General features: G+C 37.8%; 1 protein-coding gene across 11 annotated transcripts in view; it reads left to right on the top strand.

Annotated features, from left to right (window-relative positions):
• The window catches only part of LOC138028585 (fibroblast growth factor receptor 3-like), a 39,706-nt gene that overhangs the window by 202 nt on the left and 18,191 nt on the right, over positions 1 to 21,313 (top strand). For 3 of the 11 annotated variants that reach the window (XR_011127681.1, XM_068876183.1, XM_068876180.1), the window contains exons 1-3: positions 1 to 159; positions 10,027 to 10,389; positions 20,703 to 21,062. The exon at positions 1 to 159 is cut by the window's left edge and continues 202 nt beyond it. Coding sequence is in view for 10 of the 11 variants with exons in the window: in XM_068876183.1 (XP_068732284.1) it covers positions 48 to 159; positions 10,027 to 10,389; positions 20,703 to 21,062 (835 nt within the window). In the remaining variant the exon portion in view is untranslated. Of the gene's footprint in view, positions 160 to 2,530; positions 2,649 to 5,022; positions 5,166 to 10,026; positions 10,390 to 14,290; positions 14,409 to 16,169; positions 16,455 to 19,072; positions 19,347 to 20,702; positions 21,063 to 21,313 lie in introns of those variants that run through there. The other 8 variants (XM_068876182.1, XM_068876181.1, XM_068876187.1 and 5 more) reach the window with 8 other exon arrangements.

Here is a 21,313-nt window from a genome sequence, read left to right as displayed (position 1 = left end):
CAGCATATGTTGGGCGAGTAACTGGAACGTTTATCAATAGGTTGGTTATGTTTACTATCCACGATCTTAAAACAGACGATACAGGATATTATTGCTGTGAGATGATCCCACCACCACCTTCTAACAGGAAAACTGATCACGTCTGGTTATTTGTTCAGGGTGAGTATGGTAAAGCTACTTTAAAACTGATAATTTAACATTTAATTGTAATTGTAATTTAATTGTAATTTAATATTATTATAGTACACCTAGAAAATTAAATTCAATGTGTTAATCAATTGTTATCTATCACATCTGGAAATTACAAATACAGCACATTTAAGTGCTACTATCACCAAAAAATCAATTCTTGTTTTTCTTTGCCTTAAAAAAAGTACATGTGTATCTGTTTTAACTAAACATTAATTGGCCCAAGTTTTAAGCTTCATTTAAAAAACACACCAGCCTGTTTATTTTCACTGCAATTTTCCTATTTGAAAGGGCAGTGTCATGGACTGTTAGTAAAACCCTTGAAAGCAAAGGAGACCTGTTTACCCATGGGAAACAAGAATTAATGCCCAAATTTTCTTCAAAACGGCTACTTTAGCTCACAAAAGCCATTCTTAACTGTTTTGGTAACAAAAAATCAAGATTAAAATGGATGCCAACAAATGTCGGCCTGTTGTTTTCAAGTTCTCGTCTTGTATCTTACACTACTGACCACAGATATAGGAGCACTTTCAAGCACCTAAAATGCGCGCAAGATGGCAGATTTACCAAAATAGGCGCGCGAAAAATTTTACATGAATTATTAGACGCGCCCAAATTACACACACTCTGCTTGTACTTTGACCTAAGTGAAAATTGCCATTGCCATAACACTGGCTTACGTGTATTTTCCATTTAGCAGTACGTGAATCTGCACCGCACCGCACCGCACCACACCGGTTGCTCAGTTGGTTGACCACCGGGCTGTCACGCGGGAGGTCGTGAGTTCAACTCCAGCCGGACCAACACTTAAGGTCTTTAAATAACTGAGAAGAAAGTGCTGCCTTTGTAATTGCATCTGCAAATGATTAGACTTTCTAGTCTTCTCGGATAAGGACGATAAACCGGAGTTCTCGTCTCACAACCCTTCAATGTTCATAATCCTGTGGGACGTAAAGGTTTCCTTGCTAACTTTTTTCGGATGATCTTCAGTTGCAGTGTATTTCTAGGATTGCGCGCAGTAACGTCATGATAAGTAAAACGGTTTTTTTTTTATGAAGTACAAATAGTAAGATGGACTCACAAAGTTTCGTTTATTTTTGTACAGTTGGTCTCTCTGGAAACATGCCATTTTAGTTTCTCGAATGCGAGTTTTAAGTCAACTCAACTCGGAATCGCTACTTTCACTCTTTCCAGAGATTCAAAGCCGATTTTGTAGAAGCTATGAGAGGTCCCAAATGGCATATCTCCATTTATGCAAATGAAATCATGTTGCACCGTCCACGTCATTTTAAGAAAAAAGGGCAGCAAATTTCTTAGTGCGTCATTGGCGGATCAGTTTCGAGGACTTCACGAGAGCTGCGCCCAATCACGATGGCGTTTTCACTTCCGGCGTTTTAACAGCCAATCAGATCAGGAGTTTGGTCGACCAAAATTTGGCCGACCGTCCGGAATTCTTGTGAGACGTTTGGTCAGGCCAAATTTTAGCGAGCGACGACATAAAAGAACATATGGGCGAAGCTAAAAATGGACCTGATCGCAAGTTACAATATTATTGAAAGTGCAGCTGTAATTTTTGAACGGCCGTAATTTTAACAGGTATATACAATAATTAACGTAGATAAAGTTAATGCCATGCGCAAAATCGCTAAAGCGTTTTCATTATGAAACATGTCATGGGGAATCAAACTCTGTTGCAACCTCGTTCCCAGGGTCTCTCTTCTCTGCCTCCCAGAGACCCTGGTTGGATTTTCTTTATATTTTGATTCTGCAACTCCTATTCGTTTGACGAGGCATTCTTAAAATTTATTCTTAATCTTCGCCTTACAAAGTAAGTTTCGAAAAGGTTAATGTTATATTCCCACAGCAGATTCCCAAAAAAAGCGGTCAAAGCTAAAAACAAGAACATTTGCGACCAATAAGACCTTTGATGTTGAGCGGCGGTTATGAACGGTCACACAAGAAAAAGATTTCGTTAGTAGCTCAAGTTGCTTCTACAGAACATACACTATCGTAAAACAATACGCCACACACTAAGTGTGAGCTTTCTCAAGGAACTTCACAAGGCGTAAGTGAAATTCTAACGACGCGAGTTTATTTTCTGGTCCGTCCGATCGATTAGACAACAACTTTTTGCCTTTTGCAACGAACACCCTGGTTCAAAAACTCAAAGCAAATGTACACGACACAATGGTCAGAGAAATGGAAAAAAAATATGTGTTTTCACTCGATATTCACGTGAACGATGTCGCGTCATGCCAGATTGTAAAATGACATCACCTACCAAAACACTCGCTTTCATTGGTTCTTGAAGTCACATGATAAGCGACCTTTGTTCCCTTAGTGACTGGAAGTCGTTCAATGGCTTGGTTATCTTTACCATTCATGATCTTGTTGCTGTCAGATGATCCCACTACTACCTTTCAACACGAAGAATGACCATGGTTGGTTATTTGTCCAGGGTGAGTATGGTAATGCTAATTTAAACTGATATTTCAACATCGCAACAACTCTTGAAATTTCATTGTAAAATACAGTACATGTAGAAAATTAAACGCAATGTATTAATTGTTTTTCTTTGCATGGCTTTCAAAACTATGTCAGCTAAACATTAATTGACCTGTTTACCTATAGCAAATAAAAAATAAGAACCAATTTTCTTCAAAACGGCTAGTTTAGCTCATAAAAAAAAATATTCTTGAGAGTGTTTAAGATTAAAATGAATGCCAACTTGAAAATGTCAGGCCGACATTTTCAAGTTCTCCTCTTGTATCTTAAAAGAACTTCGTAATAGTTAAGTGTGGTTCCTTTTTCTTTTAAAATTTAATCAAATTAATCTCACTGCGGTGATCCAGAAGCAATTTAAAAATTTATGAAAAAATCACTGAAAAAGTGATTTAGCAAATTACTGTCAAAATAAAGGGATAATTTCAATAATGCTACCCTGTTAATGGTCTGCGATTAGTAACTTATTAATCTTGAGAGTTCTTAGGTTCGAGGAGAAAATGGGCGTCAAAGACTGACTAGTATAAGAATGCCATTAATAAAGAGAAAGGCACTTTAAGGCTTTCAGACTTTGAAATTTGTGTTTTGCGTAATGTTTACATAATACGCTGCATTTACAAGCTGAAATTTTAAGCTAGTGAGTAAATGACGTTGGCCACTTTTCCCTACCATGGCTTTGTGGTCCAATCGGTCAGTTTTGAATGTGAGTAATAGCAGATAATAACATCTAAAAGTTGAACCCAAAGTAACTATCCTTTGGGTAAAAATCAAATTTCAATAGTTTGATAACAGAACGAGCAATTCCTTTCAATTTTTCGTAATTTTCGCAAAAGTTTCCAGGTTTGTTACTGGGTGCGCAATTTTCTGACATTCTTGCATAATTGAACTTCCATGGGCTCACCCAAATCCGCTGCTCGGGTTTTCTTGAAAAGTGGAGTTATGACAACATTGCCTCATTTACAGGCTGACTTGGTCCTGGGTCTATTTGTTGCCTTAGCTATCTATTTTCCTAATTTAAGCAGTTGCTTTTCGAATACATAAAAATTCACTGTGACAAAAGGCATCTTCTTGATGCTTCGGAAAATTAAAAACAAACAAGCAAATGAAACGGGAAAACTTATTCAAATACATTGATTTTCCTCAGAGCATCTATATTAGGTTAGGGGTGGCGAATGGTAAATGCGAGACTTCGCGAGACGGCGAGACCAGCGTTTTTCTTTGCGAGCCCGAGACATTTTGACGTTTTAGATTGCGAGACCGAGACTTCAAAGTGCTTGACACCTTCATATAAAAAAACAAGACTGCGAGACGCACATAACCGCTCAAAAAACGAGACTGCGAGACCCGTGAAATTCGACTAAAATTTTGCGAGACCCAGAGTTTTTTAAGAACCATTCGCCACCCCTTAGGTTCGTTTCGTGAAGTTCAATTTTAACATATCGAAATTAGTTTACATAACGTACTTGAAAATGCCTTTTGGCCTTTTTTTTTAGATTGTAATTCACCGAAAAGCATGAAGATCCCATGATTTTAAATGCAATGGAATGTCGCAGTAATTTGTGAGATCATCAAACCTGTCATTTGATGACATTGTTTTTGAGGGAAGTTTTTTGAAGTAAAGTGATAACTTAATTTGATTGCTAGCGGTCCCATCTACATGTAAGTCGATCGTCTCGTCACGCAAGTTTTGTTGACATTCCCCTGCCTTTTCTCTCGATTGCGTAACAAAACGCCATTAGGGACTTTCGATATAAGACGGCGACGTCGACGAAAACGTTGCGTAAATGTTAAATGTTATGACTGCATTAAAGTAAACTTCTTATCTTACTACGTTTCATTCCGTTTTATCCAATATAAAATTTTAAACTTTGCACGCGACTTGTAAAAATCTACCCAGCGACATTTGCTCCATTGTACCATACGGGTGACCTTAATAAGAGACAACTATATTAACAAACTTCTTTCAGCACAATTTCGTTACAAACGGGTCAAAAGAATGTTCACGGCGGTTACTGCAAAATACTTTTAGACTTAACAATTGAAGTCTCTGATACACATGCTAGATCAACTCTTTTGTAGTGTCATCAAAACATTAATTGATAAAAAAAGTTGTTAATGTGGAGAAGTACTCAGAATTTTCCGTATTCATGACACAAATGTGACTGGATATAAAATTTGTTCGTTATCAGCTTTCCAGATGATTCCACGATAAAAGTAGGACTGAAAAAAAGGCAAACATTTTGACAATTTCGCTGCAGCTGCTTTAAAAGGAAGGACTGAATTCCATTGATTCTTAATTTACGTACTTTGGTATTGACGGCGTGACACATTAAAGGACACTCAAGGCCATATAAATCAAGCAGCTTCCTCAATGCATAACGGAACTTCCGATTTATTTGGAGAAACCGGGATTACGAGTAAGATGACTAGGCAGTGGGTTTTCCGAATACTTCTTTGTGTCCTTCAAGTGGCAGGTAGGACCATTTAGCAATGTACTCATAAAAATGACGATGGTTGTTTGCATCCTGTTTGGCTAAAGTTCAAAACATTGACTCCCCTGTCCTTGACCGACTTATGGTCGATTCACTCGAAAGCCTATTCGCCACACGGCGATTCACCCGAACCAAAGATGATTCGCTCGATGGCAGTACATAAGCAGAAAAAAACAGCCACTTTATTTGCCAGTTTGTGAGTTGCTATCACTAATTAATTCGCAGATACTGCCCGAACTTGCTTGCTGATTTTGAGTCTTGTTGAGCAATAGGAAAGAGTCAAATTTCAGTAATACGCAGATTTGCGTGAATATTTGCTTTTATTAGACAGAATGAAACTATCACTGATTTTAGAAATATTTACATCCCTTGCTGTTGTACTTCGCTTTTTCCGTTTGCGGTTTAATAAGACAGATCGTTTTACTACGGTTTGTAAAGAAATACAACCAGCTAATTTTACACCAAAGTAGGCGTCCGTCACCACAGGCAGACAACCCTAAGGATGCGGGAAAGCGTGACGTCACGTTCTTTTGAAAATTTCAAAAATAGAAACAGAAACAGTTGTAACACCTGATTCAACTGATCGAGGAAAATGTTCCATACCTTTTCTTTTTGAAAATCCATTTTATGGACAGCCACGTAAATGGAGTTCATTCACCCAGTATTTTTTGCATAGTCCTGAGTGACTTACGTGATGGGGTTTTTGGGGTGCAGGGATGGCGCAGTAGTGAGGGCATTCTTGTCCCACCAATGTGACCAGAAGTTCGATCCTCAGACTCGGCGTCATATGTGGGTTGATTTTATTTATTGGTCCTCTACTTTGCACTGCGAGGTTTTCTTCCGTGAACTCCGGTTTTCCCCTGTTTTCAAAAGCCAGCATTTGACTCCGTTTTCGTTAATTGCTGATTTTAGTTTACAGTGTCCCCAATTAGTGCTCCACCGCTGGAACGACTAGACACTTAAATAAAATTCCTTTCCTTTTCCTAGTTCTTCTTCAGATCCGAAGCGTTTTCAAAAAAAAAAAAATAAATAAATAATAATATGTATTATTATTCAACACATTGTGACAATGTCAAAATATGGTCAGAGAGCGCGCAATATTCGCCGTGCGTACTCAACAAATATCTTGCGATATAAGTCATTTTGTGTGGCGTGGAGAAAAATGGAAGTTTCTCCAGCTTTTTTTGTTTTGTTTTTTTTCTTTTTTTTCCAGTAAACGTACCATTATCCTGCTCTATCTTGCGGAATGTCACCTGAATATCACCTGATCATGGCCAACTCTGTCAACGCGATTTTGCATGATAATGGTTAAATAATATAATTAGTATTATACAATATATTGTGACGACGCGTCGGATCTGAAGAGGAAATCAAAGCTTCCCAAAAACCCATCAAATCACTCAGAACAACGTAGAAAATAGTGGGTGAGTGAACTTTTTTATGTGGCTGTCCATAAAATGAATTTTCGAAAAGAAACGTCGTGATTTGAAGTTTTTATTGAACATTTTTCTCGATCAGTTGGATCCGCAGTTACAACTGTTCTAAAATAACGTGACGTCAAGCGCTCTCAGACGTGACTACATCGCGGGACACACGAAAGTAAACTATATTATTTAATTTTTTACAGTAGAGGTCGACTCATCAACGCTTAGTTCCAGTAATTTGTAGGATTTGTTTTCGTTCAGATAGATGTCGCCCCGGTTGGGCGAAGCGGACGATATGTGGTTTATTAAGACATTTGTACCGTAACGGCTGAGTTCAGATATGGTCTGAACACTAGATGAGCTCAGTTATGATTCCATGATCTTTATCACAAGTGACTACGTAGCGAAGCAAACAATAATTCCTTTTCTAGTTCACTCAATGACATAAAATGCACTTAATTAATTACAGTCAATTATAGAACTTAGCAACGACTGAGGTGACGGCAACGAGAGCAGTAGTATCGAAAACGAAGCACTCGAAAACGAAGAGCGAAGCACGAAGCACCCAAAAGATTGAAAAGGAAACACCCCAGGTCGAAAACAAAGCACTCACAACTCGAAAATTAAGCATGTTATTATATTGGAAGATCGCTTTGAACAGAGGCAAAACCAAATTTCTTAACGTTGAGTAAAATAATAACTAAAGAAGCGTTTTGTTCTTCATCAGATAATTCTTAAACTTCATCGTTTTTCGGCAGCTTCTTACATTCGTGGCTTTCGACTTTCGTAAATTATTTACAACACCAGTAATATTTCCGAGCTACACTCATACTGTGATGGTTCCATATCTCGACTATGAGTACCGGGAGTAAGATTTAAGAGGGTCATGAAGGAGGGGGAGGAAATGTCGCAGTCCAAATTAGGACAAACTCCCAGTCCCTGCTTCTAAAATCCCACTCGAAACTATGATACGGAAAATATAATTTATCCATATATTGTAAGAAGCAGTTAATGATAAGTCTCAAAACAAACATGAGATTACTGGAGAACGCCGGCAATAAAGACAGTGCAAATTATAATTTGTAGCTGCATGTGATTGCTTACCCAGGTGTCCGCCAAAAAAGGCCTGCTGTCACCTGGCACGTGAAAGTATTCTGAATGGTGCAGTCTCCCGTTTCTCTACGTCACCTTCAGAGTCACTGTCATCATCATCATTTCTAAATTCATCAACAAAATTATCCTCACCAGTATTCTCCTCGGACGTTCCATTTCCTGGGCCTGACACAATGACATTTACCAGGGCGCCTTGCCCAATACCCCATCCGAGATTCTTCTTTTCGAGTGATTGCATTGGTTGCAGTGGGTTTAGGGAAGTCGATCCGTCGTAGGGAAGCTGTATTAGAGGTAGGGATGTTGGAGATAGGGAGCTTTGAGGTTCAAAAACAAGTCTATCAGCATCAGGAAGGTCCTCATTCTCACACGGCAGGAACGAAAGAAGACCGCATGAAATATTTGATATCAGCAGAATTTTGAGCAGAACTGATACTTGATAACCTCTTATAATGCAAATCCTATTTGCACCAAGGACTCTTTATCTGCCATTTCCTGTAACAAAATCCCAGTTCCCAGTGATCAAATCTTATTTCACCACCGAAAAATTAGGTCAATCCCAGCTCCCATTTACACCTCCATTACCCTCGTTTAATACAACACAGAGACAACTTTGTGCGGGATTGGTACGCAACGTTTCCCCAGGGGAGGACAGTCGTTACAATATAACTTAGTTCAACTTGCACACGTGCAGTCAGGGGTCAGGGTGTCTTTTTCAAAATTCTTTTGTTTCAGTTTTTGTCGTAATTCTACCGTACTGTTATCATTAAATGATCGGGATCTGCCCTTCATTTATAATGGAAATTAGTCAAAAAATTAACGTACCTACGGAAACTACGAAAGCTTAAGCTTAAGGGGCATCATAGTTTTTAAAATCGAATTAGTTAATTTTTGCGAACATTGGAGTTTGGCCCCGCGTTTTGGCTACTACCATTTATTTTCGTTTTATTCACTTGCGCTTAGTTTCAGCCTTTTTGAATTTGCCGATGGATTTTTCCCACTAAAAAAAAAAATTATCGGTTGGAATGCACGAAAAATGTAACCGTGGTGAAATGTCTCAGTGCATTCATTTAAGTTAGTTGCCGGCTTCATGTGCTGAAAGCAGAGTTGTGGGTTATTCTACAGGTTCCGGAAAGCATTGAGTTTTTGGTAACTTGGGATTAGTCTTTTTTTGGAGTTGTTTGGTTTTCTGTCTTTTTTAAATTTTGTGTTACGGAATTTCCGCTCCGATACTTGCAGAAGCTGCAAGAGTTGTGCTGACAAGATGCTCTAAGTTTTGTTCTGTGGTTGTTTAATATTGCGTTTAAGGGGTCTTTTGTGAAACCCAAACCTTTGGATTGCTCTGGTTAAATCAATTTTCGCGGGGAAAATTAGGTGCTTCGTTTTCGAGTTGTGAGAGCTTCGTTTTCAACTCAGGGTGCTTCCTCTTCGATCTTTTGGGCGCTTCGTTCTTTGTTTTGAGTGCTTCGTTTTCGATACTACCAACAAAAACGTCATCCCCAAATATAAATCTGCGTTACTGTAATCACTTCGTGACTATTTCAATCTTTTTAATATGACAAAGTTTTTTGTTTTAAAGATATTATCGTCATCTGAAACAAAGGAAAGTCAAAATCAACAAACTACAATGTAGTTTGAAAGTTTTTAACTCCAAAATATACATGTATTTATATTAAGATACTTTGGTTTTTTTTTTTTCTGGCAACGATTGAATTGTATTGTGTTACCACTCAATCAATCAATCAATCAGTAATTCAATAATAATTATATTGAATCATTAATTGTTGCTGTTGATGGGCTGTTTGTAAGATATATTAAGATACTTTGTTCTTTTGCTGGCAACTGTTGATTTGTATTGTGTTACCAATCAATCAATTAATAATTCAATAATATTATATTGAATCATTAATTGTTGCTGTTGATGGGCAGTTTGCAACTTTGGTCTCGCAACACTTTTTTAGAAACTCTGCGGTACATTGTGATTTGTTCTGTGCAGAGTAACTGTAACTGGATCACCACCCCGTTTGTGGCCCCCAACATCATGATGAAACTTAAAATATAAATTTCTTATTAACATTAACAGTACATGTATTTTTATAGTTGTCTAACTCTGTTGTCAGATTGCTGTTACTCTTGAAAATTTTCCATAAACCTTTCTTGACTAGTGTCTTAACAAAGTCCAAAAATATAAACCTTCCTGAATAATACCGGTAATATCATTAATGACTGATAAAACTCATAAAGTAGAGATACTGTTTATTTCAAATACAGTAGCCCAATTTAAGGATTTCCATTTATTTCTCTTTCAGGTGGGGTGGAGTTGATTTTTCCTTATAAGGGAAAGGCTGTAAGAGGACTTGTTGGCTTTTCTTTGCAGTTCAATTGGAGTTTCACTGGGGATGTTGATACGATTCGGTGGGGTCTCGCACGAGCAGATGATCCAAGTGTGCTTGATTCTAGTCAAGTTCTATTTTCACTTAGGAAGACTGGGTCAGACTCATCTACAACCCCAGCAGCATATGTCGGACGAGTAAATGGAAGTCTTATCAATGGCTTGGTTATCTTTACTATTCATGATCTTAAAATAGATGATACAGGATATTATTGCTGTACGATGATCCCACTACCACCTAATAACAGGAAAACTGATTATGTTTGGTTAGTTGTTGAGGGTGAGTATGGCAACGCTAATTTAAACTGGTACTTCAACATTGCAACAACTCTTGAAATTTAATTGTAAAATGCTATTATAGTACACCTAGGAAATTAAATTCAATATGTTAATCAATTATATCGATCAGATCTGGAAATTACAAATACAGAACATTAAAGTGCTACTAATGACCAAAAAATCGATTCTTGTTTTTCTTTGCCGTTCAGAACTGCATGCACATCTGTTTTAACTAACCATTAATTGACCCAAGTTTTAAGCTTGATTTAAAAAAAACACACCGGCCTGTTTATTTTCACTAGAATTTTCCTATTTGAAAGAGCAGTGTCATGGATAGTTAGTAAAAGCCTTGAAAGCAGAGGAAACCTGTTTACCCATGGGAAACAAGAATTAATGCCCATTTTTTCTTCAAAACGGCTAGTTTAGCTTGCAAAAACCATTCTTAAGTGTTTTTGATTACGCATGGCCAAGATTAAAATGAATGCCAACTTGAAAATGTCGGCCTGTTGTTTTCAAGTTCTCCTCTTGTCATACAGTACTGGCCACAGATATAGCAGCACTTTCAGGCACGTGAAATGCGCGCAAGATGGCCGATTTTCGCCCAAAATACGCGCACTATTACACGCGCCTTAATTACACTCAGTCTGCTTGTAATTTGACATAAGTGAAAATTGCCATTGCCATTACACTGGCTTGTGTGTATTTTCCACTTAGCAGTGTTCGTGAATCTGACATTGAAATTTGGAATCTCAGAGTCCGTATTTCAGTGTTTGAAAAATTCAGCCTTGTTTGCGTGTTCTTAGAATAAGGTTTTATCTTCGGATTGCTGTTGTAATCCATCAAGATAATATGTGAATCTTCAGCTCTCATTTCACAAAAGTGAAATTTCCTTTACCCGGTATCCCCTAATTAATCAATTAAGAATCAAAAGTTTTAACTGTGACGAGCGAACGATCGATGGAAGTGCTTGACATCATAAGATATTAACAAAAGACAATTAAACTCAAAACTTGTGCTGCATTTATTTTCTCGCTGGGCGGATTGAGTGATCGCACGCGAAAGAAAGGAGAAAACTTTAATTGCGAAGGGAAACTTAAACTTGTACATTTGTTTTGATTTGCACAGTCAAGCTGTTACAATAGCGAAAGTAACATGAAAATTCAAAACATGTCTTCCTCTGATTACCATTTTTGAAACATATTTCAGAATAAAAACTAATGATAATAAACGACGTTACGATCTTCCTGAGATCATTTCCAAGTTGTAGGAAAAGCGAATGAAATATGCATATACTAGTAGTAGCTATCGCTAAGTGCCAACAAGACAGTCAATAATATACATAGTTTGCAGATTTGTATCAGATTGCTATGTTTGGAACCCAATAGTAGTTGTAGTTTTTTGTTTTGTTTTTCTTTTTTCTTGCAAAGTACTGCAACTCAACTTATCTAAGTTAACAATAACACAATAACAATAGAAATGTAAGGAAAACCCTTGCACACTTTGTATTTAGAACAACGATGAAAATGTCAACGTGTTTTGCAATAACAAAAAACGATCAGGGTCTATTTTAGGTTCGCGTGTAGGTACTTTGGAGTTGGCAAAACGAAAAATAGAGCCTGCCCAAATTCCACTTAGAGAATCTTTCCGTCCACTTTTTTGGATTGATTGACATGTCCTTCATCGGCCAATCAGATTTAAGCACCGCACCGCACCGCACCGCACCGGTTGCTCAGTTGGGTGAGCACCGGGCTGTCACGCGGGAGATCGTGAGTTCAACTCCGGCCGGACCAACAATCAGGGTCTTTAAATAACTGAGCAGAAAGTGCTGCCTTTGCAATTGCATCTGCAAATGGTTAGACTCTCTAGTCTTCTCGGATAAGGACGATAAGCCGGAGGTTTTTCGCCTAGTTTCGTGACTTTAGGACTTTGAATTCTGTCACGCGGACTGTCATGTTTTTGAGCATGTGATCTGTATTGAACATGTGATTTTGTGTTTTTGAGATCGATCAGAATTTTGAGATTGAGAAATTATATGTCGGGCGGCTTGGAGTTCCGCATATATTTAGCTGGATTTGTCTGATATTCGTTGGAATTTGAGTTCCATTAAAGGAGAAGACAAAAAAATCTATTACACCCTTCAATGTTCATAATCCTGTGGGACGTAAAGGTTTCTTTGGTGACTTTTTTCGGATGATCTTCAGTTGCAGTGTATTTCTAGGATTGCGTGCAGTAAAGTCATGATAAGTAAAACGGCTTTTTTTTTTATGATGAAGTACGAACGGTAAGATGGACTCACAAAGTTTCGTTTATGTTTGTACAGTTGGTCTCTCTGGAAACATGCCATTTTAGTTTCTCGAATGCGAGTTTTAAGTCAACTCAACTCGGAATCGCTCCTTTCACTCTTTCCAGAGATTCAAAGCCGATTCTGTAGAAGCTATGAGATGTCTCAAATGGCATATCGCCATTTATGCAAATGAAATCAAGTTGCACCGTCCACGTCATTGTAAGAAAAAAGGGCAGCAAATTTCTTAGTACGTCAGTGGCGGACCAGTCTCGAGGACTTCGCGAGAGCTGCGCGCAATCACGATGGCGTTTTCACTTCCGGCGTTTTAACAGCCAATCAGATCAGGAGTTTGGTTGACCAAAATTTGGCCGACCGTCCGGAATTCTTGTGAGACGTTTGGTCAGGCCAAATTTTAGCGAGCGACGACATAAGAGAACATATGGGCGAAGCTAAAAATGGACCTGATCGCAAGTTACAATATTATTGAAAGTGCAGCTGTAATTTTTGAACGACCGTAATTTTAAAAGGAATATACAATAATTAACTTAGATAAAGTTAATGCCATGCGCAAAATCGCAAAAGCGTTTTCAGTGTGAAACATGTCATGGGGAATCAAACTCTGTTGCAACCTCGTTCCCAGGGTCTCTCTTCTCTGCCTCTCAGAGACCCTGGCTGGATTTTCTTTATATTTTGTTTCCGCAACTCGTATTCGTTTGACAAGGCATTTTTTAAATTGATTATTAATCTCCGCCTTACAAAGTAAGTTTCGAAAAGGTTAATGTTATATTCCCACAGCAGATTCCCAAAAAAGCGGTCAAAGCTAAAAACAAGAATATTTGCGACCAATAAGACCTTTGATGTCGAGCGGCGGTTATGAACGGTCACACAAGAAAGAGATTTCGTTAGTAGCTCAAGTTGGTTCTACAGAGCATACTTTATCGTAAAACAATACGCCACACACTAAGTTTGCTTGATAAAATGTATGTTTTATTTTACCGACGCTAACCAGCAAGCTGTGTACAGTAAAAGGAAAAAACAGAACGACAAATTACGCGAAGATGTTAAACATAAATAAGTTAAAACTGTCTACTCGCTGTACAAGCTTCCTACTTAGGAATAACGTATTTTTACATTTAAAAGAAAAACGAAAATCAAAGAACAAAATAAAATACCTGCACATGATGCAGAATCGATCCCAAACCATGTTTGTTTCCGATATTTAAACGTTTCACTTGCTTTCTTGCACGACAAAACCTTTTCTCTGCAAATTATTAGGCATTCTTCTCTATCTTTCAATTCGACTGTTCTTGAGCTTTCTCTAGGAACTTCACGAGGCGTAAGTGAAATTCTAACGACGCGAGTTTATTTTCTGGTCCGTCCGATCGATTAGACAACAACTTTTTGCCTTTCGCAACGAACACCCTGGTTCAAAAACTCAAAGCAAATGTACACAACACAATGGTCAGAGAAATGGAACAAAAAATGTGTTTTCACTCGATCATAAATATCCACGTGAGCGATGTCGCGTCATGCCAGATTGTAAAATGACATCACCTATCAAAACACTCGCTTTCATTGGTTACTGAAGTCACATGATAAGCGACCTTTGTTCCCTTAGTGACTGGAGGTCGTTCAATGGCTTGGTTATCTTTACCATTCAAGATCTTGTTGCTGTCAGATGATCCCACTACTACCTTTCAACACGAAGAATGACCATGGTTGGTTATTTGTCCAGGGTGAGTATGGTAATGCTAATTTAAACTGATATTTCAACATTGCAACAACTCTTGAAATTTCTTTGTAAAATACAGTACACCTAGAAAATTAAACACAATGTATTATATAATTAATTATTATCTATCAAAGCATGGCTTTCAAAACTATATCAGTTAACATTAATTGATCTGTTTACCTATAGCAAATAAAAAAATAAGAACCAATTTTCTTCAAAACGGCTAGTTTAGCTCAGAAAAAAAGAGAGAGTGTTTAAGATTAAAATGAATGCCGACTTGAAAATGTCAGGCCGACATTTTCAAGTTCTCCTCTTGTATCTTAAAAGAACTTCGTAATAGTTAAGTGTGGTTCCTTTTTCTTTTAAAATTTAATCAATTTTATCTCACTGCGGTGATCCAGAAGCAATTTAAGAATTTATGAAAAAATCACTGAAAAAATGATTTAGCAAATTATTGTCAAAATAAAGAGATAATTTCAATAATGCTACCCTGTTAATGGTCTGGGATTAGTAACTTATTAATCTTGAGAGTCCTTAGGTTCGAGGAGAAAATGGGCGTCAAAGACTGACTAGAATAAGAATGCCATTAATAAAGAGAATGGCACTTTAAGGCTTTCAGACTTTGAAATTTGTGTTTTGCGTAATGTTTACATAGTACGCTGCATTTACAAGCGGAAATTTTAAGCTAGTGAGTAAATGACGTTGGCCACTTTTCCCTACCGTGCCTTTGTGGTCCAATCGTTCAGTTTTGAACGTGAGTAATAGCAGATAATAACATCTAAAAGTTGAAGCACAGTAACTATCCTTTGGGTAAAAATCAAATTTCAAAAGTTTGATAACAGAACGAGCAATTCCTTTCAATTTTTCGTAATTTTGGCAAAAGTTTCCAGGTTTGTTACTGGGTGCGCAATTTTCTGACATTCTTGCTTCATTGAACTTCCATGGGCTCACCCAAATCCGCTGCTCGGGTTTTCTTGAAAAGTGGAGTCATAACAACATTGCCTCATTTACAGGCTGACTTGACCTTGGGTCTATTTGTTGCCTTAGTTATCTATTTTCTTAATTTAAGCAGTTGCCTTTCGAATACATTAAAATTCACTTTGACAAAAGGCATCTTCTTGATGCTTCGGAAAATTAGATTGTAATTCACCGAAATTTTAGATGCAATGGAATGTCGCAGTAATTTGTGAGATCATCAAACCTGTCATTTGATGACATTGTTTTTGAGGGAGGTTTTTTGAAGTAAAGTGATAACTTATTTGATTTCTAGCGGTCCCATCTACATGTAAGTCGATCGTCTCGTCACGCAAGTTGGGGATATTCGATATAAGACGGCGACGTCGTCGAAAATGTTGCGTAAATGTTAAATGTTATGACCGCATTAAAGTAAACTTCTTATCTTACTACGTCTCATTCCGTTTTATCCAATATAAAATTTTAAACTTTGCACGCGACTTGTAAAAACCTACGGAGCGACATTTGCTCCATTGTAACATACGGGTGACCTTAATTAGAGACAACTATATCAACAAACCTCTTTCAGCACAATTTCGTTACAAACGGGTCAAAAGAATGTCCGCGGCGGTTACTGCAAAATACTTTTAGACTTAACAATTGAAGCCTCTGATACACATGCTAGATCAACTCTTTTGTAGTGTCATCAAAACATTAATTGATAAAAAAAGTTGTTAATGTGGAGAAGTACTCACCATTTTCCTTATTCATGACAAAAATGTGACTGGATATAAAATTTGTTCGTTATCAGCTTTCCAGATGATTCCACAATAAAAGTAGGACTGAAAAGAAGGCAAACATTTTGACAATTTCGCTGCAGCTGCTTTAAAAGGAAGGACCGAATTCCATTGATTCTTAATTTACGTACTTTGGTATTGACGGCGTGACACATTAAAGGACACTCAAGGCCATATAAATCAAGCAACTTCCTCAATGCATAACGGAACTTCCGATTTATTTGGAGAAACCGGGATTACGAGTAAGATGACTAGGCAGTGGGTTTTCCTAATACTTCTTTGTGTCCTTCAAGTGGCAGGTAGGACCATTTAGCAATGTACTCATAAAAATGACGGTGGTTGTTTGCATCCTGTTTGGATAAAGTTCAAAACATTGACACCCCTGTCCTTGACCGATTTATGGTCGATTCACTCGAAAGCCTGTTCGCTACACAGTGATTCACCCGAACCAAAGATGATTTGCTCGATGGCAGTACATAAGCAGAAAAAAAAAACAGCCACTTTATTTGCCAGTTTGTGAGTTGCTATCACTAATTAATTTGCAGATATTGCCCGAACTTGCTTGTTGATTTTGCGTCTCGTTGAGCAATCGGAAAGAGTCAAATTTCAGTAATGCGCAGATTTGCGTGAATATTTGCTTTTATTAGACAGAATGAAACTATCACTGATTTTAGAAATATTTACATCCCTTGCTGTTGTACTTCGCTTTTTCTGTTTGTGGTTTAATAAAACAGATCGTTTTACTACGGTTTGTAAAGAAATACAACCAGCTAATTTTACACCAAAGTAGGCGTCCGTCACCACAGGCAGACAACCCTAAGGATGCGGGAGAGCGTGACGTCACTTTCTTTTGAAAGTTTCAAAAATAGAAACAGAAACAGTTGTAACACCTGATTCAACTGATCGAGGAAAATGTTCCATAAAAACTTTAAATCGCGACCTTTTCTTTTTAAAAATCCATTTTATGGACAGCTACGTAAATGGAGTTCATTCACCCAGTATTTTTTGCATAGTCCTGAGTGACTTACGTGATGGGGTTTTTGGGGTGCAGGGATGGCGCAGTAGTGAGGGCATTCTTGTCCCACCAATGTGACCAGACGTTCGATCCTCAGACTCGGCGTCATATGTGGGTTGATTTTATTTATTGGTTCTCTACTTTGCACTGCGAGGTTTTCTTCCGTGAACTCCGGTTTTCCCCTGTTTTCAAATGCCAGCATTTGACTTCGTTTTCGTTAATTGTTGATTTTAGTTTACAGTGTCCCCAATTAGTGCTCCACCGCTGGAACGACTGGACACTTAAATAAAATTCCTTTTCTTTTTCCTTTTCTTCTTCAGATCCGAAGCGTTGTCAAAAAAAAGATAATAATAATAATAATATGTATTATTATTCAACACATCGTGACAATGTCAAAATATGGTCAGCGAGCGCGCAATATTCGCGGTGCGTACTCAACAAATATCTTGCGATATACGTCATTTTGTTTGACGTGGAGAAAAATGGAAGTTTCTCTAGCTTTTTCTGTTTTTTTTTTCCAGTAAACGTACCATTATCCCGTTCTATCTTGCGAAATATCACCTGAATATCACCTGATCATAGCCAACTCTGTCAACGCGATTTTGCATGATAATGGTTAAATAATATATGTAATTAGTATTATACAATATATTGTGACGACGCGTCGAATCTGAAGAGGAAATCAAAGCTTCCCAAAAACCCATCAAATCACTCAGGACAACGTAGAAATAGTGAGTGAGTAAACTTTTTTATGCGGCTGTCCATAAAATGAATTTTCAAAAAGAAACGTCGTGATTTGAAGTTTCTATTGAACAGTTTTCTCGATCAGTTGGATCCGCAGTTACAACTGTTCTGAAAAAAACGTGACGTCAAGCGCTCTCAGCCGTGACTACATCGCGGGACAGAGGAAAGTAAACTATATCATTTAATTTTTTAAGGTAGAGGTCGACTCATCAGCGCTTAGTTCCAGTAACTTGTAGGACTTGTTTTCGTTCAGATAGATGTCGCCCCGGTTGGGCAAAGCGGACAATACGTGGTTAATTAAGACTTTTGTACCGTAACGGCTGAGTTCAGATATGGTCTGAACACTAGATGAGCTCAGTTATGATTCCATGATCTTTATCACAAGTGACTACGTAGCGGAGCAAACAATAATTCCTTTTCTAGTTCATTCAAGGACATAAAATGCACTTAATTAATTACAGTCAATTATAGAACTTAGCAACGACGGAGGTGACGGCAACGAGAGCAGTAGCATCGAAAACGAAGCACTCGAAAACGAAGAGCGAATCACAAAGCGCCCAAAAGATCGAAAAGAAAGCACCCCAGGAAGAAACCAAAGCACTCACAACTCGAAAAAGTAGCATCTTATTTTGTATTGGAAGATCGCTTTGAACAGAGGCAAAAACCAAATTTCTTAATATTGAATAAAATAATCACTAAAGAAGCGTTTTGTTCCTCGTCAGATAATTCTTAAACTTGATCGTTTTTCGGCAGGTTCTTACTATATCCTTTTGCAATGGGAACTTTCGTGGTTTGCGACTTTCGTAAATTATTTACAACACCAGTAATATTTCCGAGCTACACTCATACTGTGATGGTTCAATATCTCGACTATGAGTACCGGGAGTAAGATTTAAGAGGGTCATGAAGGAGGGGGAGGAAATGTCGCAGTCCAAATTAGGACAAACTCCCAGTCCCTGCTACTAAAATCTCACTCGAAACTATGATACGGAAAATATAATTTATCCATATATTGTAAGAAGGAGTTAATGATAAATCTCAAAACAAACATGAGATTACTGGAGAACGCCGGCAATACTGAAAGACAGTGCAAAGTATAATTTGTAGCTGCATGTGGTTGCTTACCCAGGTGTCCGCCAAAAAAGGCCTGCTGTCACCTAGCTTCACCTGGCACGTGAAAGTATTCTGAATGGTAGAGTCTCCCGTTTCTCGACGTCACCTTCAGAGTCACTGTTATCATCATTACAAAATTCATCAACAAAATTATCCTCACCAGTATCCTCCTCGGACGTTCCATTTCCTGTGCCTGACACAATGACATTTACCAGGGCGCCTTGCCCAATACCCCATGCGAGATTCTTCTTTTCGAGTGATTGCATTGGTTGCAGTGGGTTTAGGGAAGTCAATCCGTCCTAGGGAAGCTGTATTAGAGGTAGGCATGTTGTAGGTAGGGAGCTTTTGAGGTTCAAAAACAAGTCTATCAGCATCAGGAGGGTCCTCACTCTCGCACAGGGAAGTGGCCAGGAACGCAAGAAGACCGCACAAAATATTTTATATCAGGAGCATTTTGAGCAGAACTGATACCTGATAACCTCTTATAATGCAAAAATCTTACTTGCACAAGACTAATACCATCTCTTTTCGTTTTATTCACTTGCGGTTAGCTTTAGCCGATTTGAATTTGCCGATGGATTTTTCCCACTGAAAAGGAATTTTCGGTTGGAAACTACGAAAAAAATTACCGTGGTGAAAAGTCTCATTCATTTAAGTTAGTCGCCGGCTTCATGTACTGAAGGCAGAGTTGTGGGTCTTTCTGTAGGTACCGGAAAGCATTGTGTTTTTGGTCACTTGGGATTAGTCTTTGTCTGGAGTTGTTTTGTTTTGTGCCTTTGGTTTCTTTTGCTTTGCGTAATTTCTGCTCCGGTACTTGCAGAAGCTGCCAGAGTTGTGGTGGCAAGATGCGTTAAGTTTTTGTTCTGTGGGTGTTTAATATGGCGTTTAAGGGGCCTTTTGTTAAACCCAAACCTTTGGATTGCTCTGGTCAAAGCTATCTACCAAAAATAAAATGGAGTGGTTTGTTTTCAAGCTGTGAGAGCTTCCTCTTCGATCTTTTGGGTGCTTCGTTCTTTGTTTTTGAGTGTTTCGTTTTCGATACTACCAGCAAAAATATCATCCCCAAATATAAATCTGCGTTATTGTAATCGCTTCCTGACTATTTCATTCTTTTTAATATTACCAAGTTGTGGATATTTCACGATGTTATTCTGCAGGCAACGGTAAAGAAATAGAAAAAAAATAAGTAAAAAAAAAAAAAACGTGCGTGCAGAGCGTAAAAGGCTATTATTTTTTCCCACTGAATATGCAAATTTGTGACGTTAAGTTCTCGTTGCCGTTGCCATTGCCGTTGCTCAAGTTCTCTATTGTTTCAAGAGATGATCTTAAACGGGTTTGCAAAATGCTACAAATTACGACTTAAATATGAAACATGACATATGTTTAATAAGATCATTTTTCTGCACCAGTTCAGTCAGACAACTAGGAGGGTTGGACGTTTATTGTACTTTTTGCATCTAATTTACATGTAAGTAAACTCTTTTTCAGACTTTGTGTAAAAATGATTTAAATAACTGAATGCCATGATAAGATTTTATTAAGGAACATACCAAATGTTCAACTGTTTGTAAATTATGTTTTCCATAAAGTGTGTGGAAATGTAAGATTCCACCCACCCACATAATTGTTTACTTATTGTTACACAAAATTAATGGTTTACATATTTCCATTTCAGACGGATTGAAGTTCACATCCAAATATGCAGGGACTTTGGTCAAAGGAGTTGTTGGCTCTTCTTTCAAGTTTAATTGGAGCTTCACTGGGGATGTCCGTTTGATATCGTGGGGTTTGACACGACCAGATTCCTTTTACGTCTTTGACCAAATACTGTATAAACTTCTTGCAAATGGTAATCCAGGGTCAGTTTCAACCCCGGCGCGATATGTGGGACGAGTGGATGGAATGTCTTTCAATAGTTCTGTTATATTTACTCTTCATAACCTTAAACTGGATGACACAAGAGTTTATGGTTGCATGATTAATGCAAGAACTCCTGGTGTCTCTGCATTTGATAATGTAAAGCTAGTTGTTGAAAGTGAGTAAGGTGATATTAATTAATATTAAAATTATTATTAACACTATGTTTATTCTAGACTGTGTGTTTCAAGAAAATAAAAAGACAATTCTAAACTCGTGAGGCATAATTATAAAATCCTCAATGCATGTTAATGAATTACTACATATTGATTACCAGTAGAAAAAAAAACATATTTAGCCTTGTATTAAATTTGTTAAGGAAATTCCATTAACAACAAAACGTATTTATGTGAATTAAAATACGTTATT

Source organism: Montipora capricornis, chromosome 13 (genome assembly GCF_036669925.1).
Source record: "Montipora capricornis isolate CH-2021 chromosome 13, ASM3666992v2, whole genome shotgun sequence".
Classification (NCBI taxonomy): Eukaryota; Metazoa; Cnidaria; class Anthozoa; order Scleractinia; family Acroporidae; genus Montipora; species Montipora capricornis.
The sequence above is the reverse complement of the archived record's forward strand: the minus strand, read 5'-3'. Positions and strand labels throughout refer to the sequence as shown.